Below are 10935 nucleotides of genomic sequence, written 5' to 3'. Positions count from 1 at the left end.
CATATATAAAATTAAAGGAAAAATCTCATATCAGGGTATGGCATGAATTCAATCACACGTTGTCACGGTGTGGTTTATTTCCTGTCTTATTTTGTAGTTTCTGCTTCTTGTCTCCCTGGGTAACTTCACTTCCTGCCTTGTCCTGTCATCCCCTGTGATTGTATGATTGTTTCCACCTGTGTCCAATCACCTGCACCTCCCTAGTGTATTTAAGCAGTGTGTGTCTCGTCACTTGTTGCGTCATTGTCGAATGTCCTGGATGTTTCTAGTTTCTGCCTGCCTTTTTTCCCCTGGTTCCCGTGTGCGTTTTTGACCCTAGGCCTTTTGCTTTTGAACAATTGGACTATTACAATCTTATTTTGTTGCTCGAAGTGTGAGTCCTGCCGTCCCCGCATCCCTGACACACGTCTCTGATACTGATCTGGTCAGGTAAATAGCAGATCGGGATGTTAATCAGTTTCAGCTGCATTGCTGTTGTGGATGGAATTAACAACAGGTGCACCAGAGGGGCAACAGTGAGAGACGACCCCCAAAACGGGGCTGGTGGAGGCCAATTCACGTTTCTTGATCTCTTTGACTGGTTTTCCACTAGTGTTGGCTTTAGCTACAGTCACTATCACTACTGGAAGCATGAGGGCATTTCTTAACCCTACAGAAGTTGTACAGATTATCCGACTCCTCCAGGATGGCATTTGCACAAATGAGAGCAAGCCTGAGCACCTGTGATAGACGTGAAAGGATCTGAAGAAGCCAAGGGGAACGCTATGCTGTCTGCAACGTTGTGACCAGTTTGGTGTTGAGTCAGTGATAGTCTGTAGGCGTATCCATGGAGGGACGCACAGAAATCTACAGGAACTGAGAACTAGAGAACTGGCCGCTATTGTATCGGGTTAGGGTTAGGGTTAGGAAATGCCATGGTCCCACCCTACGCTGGTGCAGTACGTCCTTGGTCCCTCCTGATTGACGACAATGCCCGCCATTATCTGGCAAGAGTATGCAGGCATTACCTGGCCTAAACCTGATAAAACACCTGTGGGACATGTTTCAGTCCACCATACACCCCCAGGTTGCTCCTAAGACTTTACAGGACCTGACCTAGACATAGACCTTTTCGAAAATATTTCACAAAGTTATATAGATAGAATAACATTTTTGTTCTTTAGTTACTATCACACTAATCACTTCATTACCTTGCCAAGATGCCTTCTTGTCGAACGCCTTGATTTGGTTTTCTATTTCTTGAAGGTTTCTAATATCAGTCTGCATGTTGGTTTCCCCACATTTTGTAATTAACTTTCCGCAATCTTTATGATTCCGGTTGCAGACAATTTCTAAAAGATGTGCATGCATGTAAAAACATTTTAAATAAGTTAAGATGGAGAAAATTAGTCAACCTCTTTGGTGCTCTGGGTGGTTTATCCCATCTGGGCTGTCTTATCGTTGGGAAACCTCATTGAATATACTTTTAAGAATAAGGATGATGCTTATTTTACTAATACATGCAATTAACAATAAAATACGCTACTCACGGTCACAGTGTTCTTTTGTTGCACCAGTGTGGCAAAATCGGCCCGTGATAGATGTCTTAAACTCTCTGTAGCTACATACTGCAAAGAAGTTGTTTGCAAGCTGACTTATTGTAAGCTCATTTATTGTCATAATATGTCAGACATACAAGGAATTTGACTTGGTGGTTGGTGCATAACAGCAGACAGTACGACAATGGATGACAAGACAACAGTGCAATAATAAAATATAATGCTATGGGTTAGTAGTATAAGGCTTTGGGTTAATTAAAAAATAAAGGAATAAAAGCTAAATTTTAAAAAGTTAAAAAGATTTAAAAATTAAAAATAAAGTGCACAAGTTAACAGAAAGTGACAAGTGAAAGTGACGTGTGCAGTGAGAAAGAAAGTGACCGGTGGAATGACAGTCAGTCAGTGGGGGACCGGGCTCTGTTGATGAGCCTGACTGGCGACGGGAAGAAACTGTTCGTGTGTCCATCGTCTTAGTCCTCAGCCTCCTGCCAGATGGAAGGGGCACAAACCTGGATGAGAGGGGTCGGCTACAATCTTCTTAGTGTTCTTTTTCAAAGCCACTTGAGCTTCATGTTGCCTAAGGGTGCTGTACCCATACAGGTCTGTTTGCCATCTACCGTGTCCTTAAGGACTTGCCCTACAAACCACATACTGTATAGTGGTCCTAAATCTTTGTTAATAATTTACTTACTTTATTGTCCCATTGTTTCACCTTGGACTAAAATATGAGATTACATTCAGTATTAATCAGGGCAGAGACTGGCTGATGGAGTCATATTCACCGAAACAGAAGTCTTGTTTTTATGCAGTTTTCAATTTTACACTATTTTGAAGAGATTTTTGTTTATTTAACACATGGATATTTGCATGACAACCTTGTAGAAGCTTGCAAAATACAAAATCTTTTAAAATAACCAGATATTTGTACCCCCCACGCTTGACAGGAAATATCTGTATGATGTGCTATAGTTATACTATGTAAAACAAATGTAAAGAGGGATGTGAGTCATTTTCAACAGTGGGGCATTTGTGTGATGACCTTTTAAATAAAGACAAAATACAGTTTCCCAAGATAACCAGATATGGGCGCCTCCCCCCACCCCCACATACCCGTACGGTCCTACAACAATGGCTTTGTCTCTGACAGACAATGTGTAGTGTTGTCCAAGAAACGTAACTGCATAATGACCCCCCCATCGAGCCTCCCTTTAATTACCCAGCATGCACCACTGTCCTCTGCTAAATGGCCCCTTTTGTTTTAGTCCTCCCCACCACCTTAGTTGACATCCACCCTTGTTGTGCCTGTGTGATCAGTTAAACAGCATCAAGTATCATGTTCTATCCCTGTTTCAGACTGTTGGATATGCCTCTTCACATCAATGGATTGCATGTTTATTGAGATTCTTTCAGTGAAGCTGAGGAGCAGAAAGTGGGGGTCTGACTTGCAAGGTGCAGGTCATCCTGGGACCGCCACCTGGATCCTTGCCAAAAGAGTATTAATATATATCCATATAACTTCATAAAGAAAGACTTTTCTTTCTATAGCATTTCAAGTAGCCTATGTTACATATTAAGCTGCTGCCATACTTACTAATATTGGTTCACAGCATGTTTGTAGAAATATAATCTGCAATATTGGTATTTAATTTAGTTATTGGAGAGTTTTCTATTAGTTTCTGAAGTATGAATGAGTTGACTATAAACACTAAAAGTCTATTATAAATCATTGTCCTGCTGTTGTTTATTCACTTAAGAGGGGCATAATAGTAACACAACCCAAAGGTTATTGTAATTTATGACACGGCTGCTATGGTTTATATTACTTTGACCTCCGTGATGACTGGTAAAAAATGAGCTTAACTAAAGGCTGTAAAAAGGGGCTGGATTGTGATCTTATCATTGAGGTCTCAATGCTTCACAGGCTCTGAATGAAGCTTCCCAGTAAACTGACCCCCGAGCAGCTGATCGCAGCGCACAGTGCGCGTAGTCATCAGTGAGCCCGCAGCGTGTCGGCATCTGGAGCGCACTGACGGATTATTGGACCGATGTTTTGTTGAGGATCTACTGAATGTTTGTTTGGCTGCTGGTGAGTCCTTTTCTTCTTTCCCACGGATCGGAGATCGGAGTTAATAGCGAATAGAAAGAGTGTCTCTGTCGTAGGTTACGCACGATGATGTAAATACGTGTCCATCAACACCTTCACAAGGTCTGGAATGTCCTGGCTACAAATAGCAGATGCCGATTTTATTGCTGTCATCATTTAGCAATAAAAAAAACTTTCCCTTTCCCTTGCCAGATAGTTACGTGAGTAATGAAAGTACAGGGAGAGCGAGAGAGACTCATGTTGTAGATAGAAGCAAATTACAATACAAGATAAGGTCGAGTCACCCAATGAAACTTTATAAACCATTATAGCCTGAAAAATACTGCAAAAGTTTCATTGGTGAGAAGACAACAAAAAACTGTATAAAGGCGTTAAATAAAGAGGTCAGCAGAGTTGTTTCTAATTTTTAATAAAAGAAAAAGAAATCTGAGAAAAAGGGAACACTGTTAAATTCAAATAGCTGTTCTTCTATTTGTTATATACTTTGCTGAGTGGACATTACAGTTGTCTCCCATCTCCTTTCACCTGTTTTACACGTTACAACTGCTGACTACTTGTTTTGAGGCAGACATATTTAGAGCAATAGTTTGCTACAGCTGGTTTGCTGTGAAGGTTGATTTGTTATACAAACTATGCAACTTGTGTTGCCTTTTGGCATCGCTCAAGTAGATTCAATAAGACCTGTAGGTGCTTATTAATATTATTATTATTATTTATTATTATTATTATTATATTGTTGTTCTGTATCTATGACTGTGTAGAGTTCTACAGAGATGACCTATTTTTTTTTTGGACAACCTCAAAATTTTGTTTGGTTTGCAAAAATTTACAAAAATCTGATGGGATTTATAAACAATTTGTTCAGCGAGATAATCAATCTTCAAAATTGGGAGGGATGTTTGCTGACATATACTGTCATAGAACAAAACCACAGACCATATTTGAGGCGTGTAACCGATAGACCTATTTGGGTTTGATGTATGGAAGAGGCTAAATCATTTATGGGTTTTAGGACTCTTTCCTGCAGCACTCACTAATTGATCTATATGTATTGTGAGGAAGGAAAATCTTTGACCCAAAAGGCTTTGCCCTGCTGGACTGTGCAGTAAATAGAAGTAATATCAGGACATTTTCATAGCTCAGTAGGAGTATATTCCAAACGGACAAGCCTGTTGTCTCACGCTTGTGTCTGCAGTTTCAGAGGCTCTTGGTTCAAGCTATCGATGGAGAGGCAGGCGGTGCAGCGGGCCAAGGAGGCCTTCCTGAGCGGCAGGACTCGGCCTCTGGAGTTCAGACTGCAACAGCTTCATGCCCTGCAGAGGCTGATCACCGAGAATGAGGCTGAGATCTCCACTGCTCTCAAACAGGACATCAACAGGGTGAGTGGAGACAGCACAGTGCTGCATGGAACTTTTGATGGAACAATAATAATAATGTGATGAGCATGCTGGATCTCTTCCAGAGCCAGTATGACACACCGCTCTTGGAGCTGATTGGCATCGACACCGAGATCAAACTGGCTTTGGAGAAACTGGCAGAGTGGGCGGCCCCACGGCCTGCAGAGAGGAACCTTCTCACCATTTCAGATGAGGTCTACATCCTTCCGCAGCCTCTAGGGGTGGTGCTCATCATCGGGGCCTGGAACTACCCGTGGGCCCTCACACTGCTGCCCCTGGTTGGAGCCATTGCTGCTGGTAAGAAACCGTTCTGTCTACGGCCCCTCAATACTTTACAGCCCAACTAGATTTCGTCATGTGCACCACCATTGCCAGTGGACAGAATTCTCCGGAAATCTATTTTGGGGAAAGTCATTTAAAAAAAGAAAAGAGAAACAAAGCAAATTGCCACCTGCTTTATCACTTTTTTCTGCATCATAATAACACATAGAAAAAACGTCAATGTATTATATAATCTCATGGAATAGTATATTGATAACTGTGTTGTCAATAATGCATCACCTCAGTGTAAGAATGGTTTCATTGTCGTTAGAGAATGTACTTCATATCACATAGTCATTTAGTACCACTATGTTGCTACAGCTGGTTGACAAACCACGAGCTGGCTCCAGAGAGACACTTCTGTGTTATTACCTGAAGGCCACTGTAGGTCTCTGACGGGTTGCAATCACCTCACCACTACGTGTCACTACATCCTACCCACTACTCCTTTAAGGACTAATGGAGATAACCGATAAGATCAGAATTACTGTTAAATACTTTTGATAACATGAGTTGCAGTAGAAGTTTGAGAAGAATTGAGTGAGAAAATTCTCCACAGCGAACTTCAGTTTGACAGCATTGTTGGTGTGTGCTCTCACTCAGTGACCTCATTCCATCCACGCAGACCTGTGTTCTCTCTCTCCAGGCAACGCAGCTGTGGTGAAGCCGTCAGAGCTCAGTGAATACTCGTCTCTCCTCCTCCGGGCTCTGCTGCCTCGCTATCTGGACAAGGTCTGAACACCGGCTTCTATTGTTGATGGAATAATGCGTACCGCTGCTGTGACGTCAAAGCCCTGTATTAACACAGTGTGTCCCTCCATCAGTGAGAACTCTCCCTCAGAGCTAACACAGTCTTAAATGTGTCAGAAGCCTTTCCAAAAGGGCTTCACATGTTCTTCGGTTATCCCTTTTAGGTGACATAGTTGCATACTCAAAATGTAAAAATATGAAAAATAGACTTTAGTCGTTTATTTCCAGGATCTGTACCCGGTTATAACTGGTGGAGTGTCAGTGACACAGGAGCTGCTCAGGCTCAGATTCGACCACATCTTCTACACCGGCAGCAGCGCTGTGGGTAAACTGGTGATGGAGGCTGCGGCTCGCCACCTGACCCCAGTGACCCTGGAGCTGGGAGGGAAGAGCCCCTGCTACATCGACAAGGACTGTGACATCAGGGTCGCCTGCCGGTAACACGCCACTCTTTTGGATTTGTCGGCAATGACATTTGATGGTCAATTGACACTCTTATGTTCACTATTGTGAACTAATGCTTTCACACACACTACTGAGACACTCACACATACATACATGTAAGCATTTCATATGTATGTGTATATGACACAGAAGTATATATTGTTTCTCGTATGTGTAACTGCATAGGTTTACAGAGTATGTATGTATGGGTGAGACTGTCTCTGTAGTGTGTATGAAAGCATTTCAATAGTGAACATAAGATTATTTCATTAGTACGTGTACGAGTGTCTCAGTAGTGTGTGCGAGAGTGTCTCAACAGTTAACGCCCCCTCATAGAAACCAATGGCAGGTAGAAAATGAACTGTAAACTTGACATAGTGGTTTAGAAAAGAGTTGGAAGCAATGCAAATGTATTCACACACTCTAAAAAATGTCACTGTAAATTAACGGTATTTTACTGGCAGCAAGGACGCTAGGAATTTGAACGAATTTTACTGTCAATTAACTGCAATTTACTGGCAGTCGACGCTAGTAACTTACTGTTTTATTTACAGTGCCCTACCGTAATGTACGGTATGTTGTTGTATATTTGATTACAGTTTCTTACCATACGACTACTGTTTTTGTGTTATAAATACCAGAATGTTACCGTTTACTTATAACCGTAAACTTTTGCATTTAATTCCCCACAAATTAAAGACAACCAAACTCATTTTGGTCATAGTGGTTGGAGTTTATTAGATGCCTTTAAGACAAAAGTGTTCGGCATTTGTAACCAAGATCAAAACATAAAATATGCCGCATGTATACAATAACAAAAAAAAGAATCATAAAATCAATAGGAACAAGGTAAACTAACTGCAACAATACGCTATGGAACACTTTCAATTGACCGCAGCAAACGGATGGCGTCCTTAATCCAGTGCCTCTGTAAAACAAACCAAAATAAACTATTTAGAAACACTGTCATTGGTAAAATATTAAAATTACAAAGTTGAGGAAGACAACAAGATGTAAGGAAGGAGAATGTTAATCATGCTAGGAAAATAACACTTACCAACGTTACTTGGAGAGACGAGGCAATGAGAAACTCCTCCGATGTAGAACTGCACAGGTGTTCTGGATGAACTGAGATTACCCGTCTGACGTCACGTTCAGGAGCAGTCAGTCACGATTAACACTCAAATTACTTTTAGGCAATGAACACTTTGAATAATACAAATATTTATAATCTTTACATTCCGGCTACTAAAATGACAGCCCCAATTACTCCACATAAAATTATGTCAAACCTTGGGCGTTTTGGATAAAAGTGACAGCTGCATGTATAGTAATGTCCTGTAAGTCAAAGTCATCATCGTATCTCATGAGATACTATCTCATTATGGTGACTTACAGGACCTGTCATTCAGTGGCTGACATGGGCTTCTATACATTAACCTACAACAGATGTAGATGGATTGTGATTCACTGCACTTGTATGTGTAGTTCCACCACTTCATTAAATATATGTAACATGCAGTTGAATTACGGTAGTTTGCTATTATTGTAAATTGACAGCTTTAACTGTTTATTCATGACATTGGCCGTTAATTTACAAGCAAGGGATGCAAATTTAACTATGTTACAGTTATTATGACATACTGTAAGATACCGTTAGAAATGCACCGTAAATTTACAGCAATTTGTTACAGTGCATTTGTGGTAAGCTTTGGATGGGTTAACCTAGCAGTTTGCTTGTAAACGTTTTATTCTTTTTGTACTACTACATGCATTGTTAATTAACTAAAACCTAAGTGAAAGGGATCGGCATTGCGCGTTTGTGTGCAGACGTATAACATGGGGAAAGTTTGTGAACTGCGGTCAGACGTGCATCGCTCCAGACTTCATCCTGTGTGAACCCTGCATCCAAGGCCGAGTGGTGGAATGCCTCCGACAAACTCTACTGGTATCATCCTCTAAACTTTCCACGCCAACATCTAAATCGGAATGAAACTGCACTGCAGTTTTTTAGAGAACCCTTCTGTTTCGTCACAGGAATTTTATGGCGCTGATCCCAAAAGCTCGCCAGACTATGGGAGAATCATCAACCAGCGCCATTTCCTCAGAGTCATGGGTCTGATGGAGGGTTACACCCCTGTGGTGGGAGGACAGAATGATGCCTCACAGCGGTACATTGGTAGGAAGATGCAGTGAGGTAATGAATAAGTCTCACTGCTGAAATAAATATTTCGGTTTAATGCGCATTGTTCATGCACTTGCAGCCCCAACAGTGCTAAAGGACGTGCCCCCCCACTCCAGGCTGATGCAGGAGGAGATTTTTGGCCCCTTGCTGCCCATAGTGGCTGTGAGTGACATGGATGACGCCATCCGCTTCATCAACGAGAGAGAGAAACCTCTGGCACTTTACATCTTCTGCTCTGATAAGAAGGTGAGAGGAAACCACAGGAGTGAGGAGATTTCAATGTTGAATGTTCTTTATGCTTATCTTTTCTTCTCCTGGTGTCTCTGGAAGGCAACAAAACGGATGATTGAGGAGACCACGAGCGGAGGAGTGACTGTCAATGACGTTATGATGCACTACACACTCAGCTCACTCCCATTTGGTGGTGTCGGTAAGACTCCTTAGTTGTCTGTGTTTAGCGAGGTGTACGTCCTCTTGAGGGCAGTCCATGGCTGAATTTACTTGTTGGGGGGCCATAGGCTGCAAACATTGATGGACGAGCTGCCTCCTTGCACACTATAGCTTTTTCTTTGTCATATAGTGAGTGAATCAAACAGTAAACTTGCTCGCCTTTCAACCAATCTACAAGCTAAACGTTTAAAAGTGCACTCAGTAGAGTGCAGATCACATCTCCGCCAAGCTCGTGGTCTGAGTTCGATTCCCTCTTTGCAATGAGACTTGGGCGCACATCAAGAGAGGAACTACTACTTACTTCCATTATGGTACCCAACACACAGTCTTATGGCGTTATAAAACAGTAAAAAGTCCCATTAGGTTGAGGTGAACTACAGTTTTACTAATAATTATTATTAGTATTATTGTGTACACAAAGTCATTTGAAACATTGACCACGTGAACAAGGGCAGGTTTGGACCACTTTTTAGTGTGATGCACACTAGCGCAGGGCCAGGTTAGAGGTCTAACGGCACATTTGGTTATTAAAGAAAAAGCACCTGTCAGTACCATAGCATTGATAAGATCCGTTGAACAGATGCAACCGCACACTTCATTTAGACTCCAAATGAATGATTCACAGTAACTCCATTTAGTAAAAAATCTTTAAATTCAGAAATCATAACTGCAGTGTCTGTGACCCCCTTTAGGTCAGAGTGGTATGGGCCACTACCATGGTAAACATACCTTTGATCAGCTGAGCCACCAGAGAGCGTGCCTGGTTCGCTCTCTGCGGATGGAGAATGTCAACTTGGCCCGCTACCCTCCTCAGGACCGCCGGAGGGCGCGTAGGGTGCAAATGGCCCTCAGGTCACCCATGATCGACATGTCCAAAAGGACGTTTGTCTGGGCGGTCACTGCCACCATCATCGGCTTGGGCCTGTTCGTCACCCTTCTCGTCGTACTGCTCATCGCGTCAGGCCTTAACTGTACTTGCTGGTACTGGAGAGGCTTTTATAACTAGAGGAACTGTAACTTCCGTTTGTAAAATCTATCCAAAGAAGAAGTGCCTGTTGCAACACTTACCATGTAAACACCACATTTGAATCCGGTTTTGTATAAAGATTTTGTTGACGTTATTGCTTGTGGTCAGAAGTAAAAATGAAAGTATGAAATAATAATTATAAAATGTAAACCTATGAATTTGTGAGAAAAGGTAAAAAGGAGTGATGGCTTGATCAGTAGTAACAGAATTTGACGTTAAATTAAATTCAGGATGCCGCCACGGTTGCTGGGTTCTATTTCTCGCATTTACAACTTTCACAGACACACACACACACACACACACACACACACACACACACACACACACACACACACACACACACACACACACACACACACACGCACACATTCATCTATTTTTTATATTTTAGCAGGACATACATTTCTATTTTTTTGTATCGTTGGAAAGTAATCTGTACACCCGAAAAAATATGACATGATATGGTTACTGGCAATAATCAAAACTAATCGAAAAAGTATTTAAAAAAGGAATCCAATCCAAGAGATATTTAGTAAATCTAAATCAATTTCACGAGAAAAATGTATTAATGTGTATTTAATGTGTAATTTATATTTACTGAATATTTGGGTGAAATTGATTTATAATTAATGAATATTTGACTGATATTAATTTGACTATTTATATAAAATTGGTTTATATTTACTGTATACTGGAGTGAAGTTGATTTGTAATTACAG

The 10935-nt window shown here is 41.4% G+C and overlaps 1 protein-coding gene across 5 annotated transcripts in view; it reads left to right on the top strand.

Annotated features, from left to right (window-relative positions):
* LOC120826102 (aldehyde dehydrogenase, dimeric NADP-preferring) overlaps positions 1–10456 on the top strand; it is an 11021-nt gene extending 565 nt beyond the window's left edge. Inside the window, exons 2-12 of one of the 5 annotated variants that reach the window (XM_078098522.1) lie at positions 2949–3031; positions 3460–3624; positions 4838–5021; positions 5105–5336; positions 6007–6092; positions 6339–6547; positions 8385–8502; positions 8592–8733; positions 8819–8985; positions 9070–9169; positions 9882–10456. In XM_078098522.1, coding sequence (XP_077954648.1) covers positions 4866–5021; positions 5105–5336; positions 6007–6092; positions 6339–6547; positions 8385–8502; positions 8592–8733; positions 8819–8985; positions 9070–9169; positions 9882–10195 — 1524 coding nt within the window. In that variant the 5' untranslated portion in view covers positions 2949–3031; positions 3460–3624; positions 4838–4865 and the 3' untranslated portion in view covers positions 10196–10456. Of the gene's footprint in view, positions 1–2101; positions 3625–3910; positions 5022–5104; positions 5337–6006; positions 6093–6338; positions 6548–8384; positions 8503–8591; positions 8734–8818; positions 8986–9069; positions 9170–9881 lie in introns of those variants that run through there. The other 4 variants (XM_040188077.2, XM_040188096.2, XM_040188068.2 and 1 more) reach the window with 4 other exon arrangements.
* The last annotated feature ends 479 nt before the right edge of the window (positions 10457–10935 follow it).

Source organism: Gasterosteus aculeatus, chromosome 1 (assembly GCF_964276395.1).
Source record: "Gasterosteus aculeatus chromosome 1, fGasAcu3.hap1.1, whole genome shotgun sequence".
Lineage (NCBI taxonomy): Eukaryota > Metazoa > Chordata > Actinopteri > Perciformes > Gasterosteidae > Gasterosteus > Gasterosteus aculeatus.
This window is presented reverse-complemented; position numbering and strand designations above follow the sequence as displayed.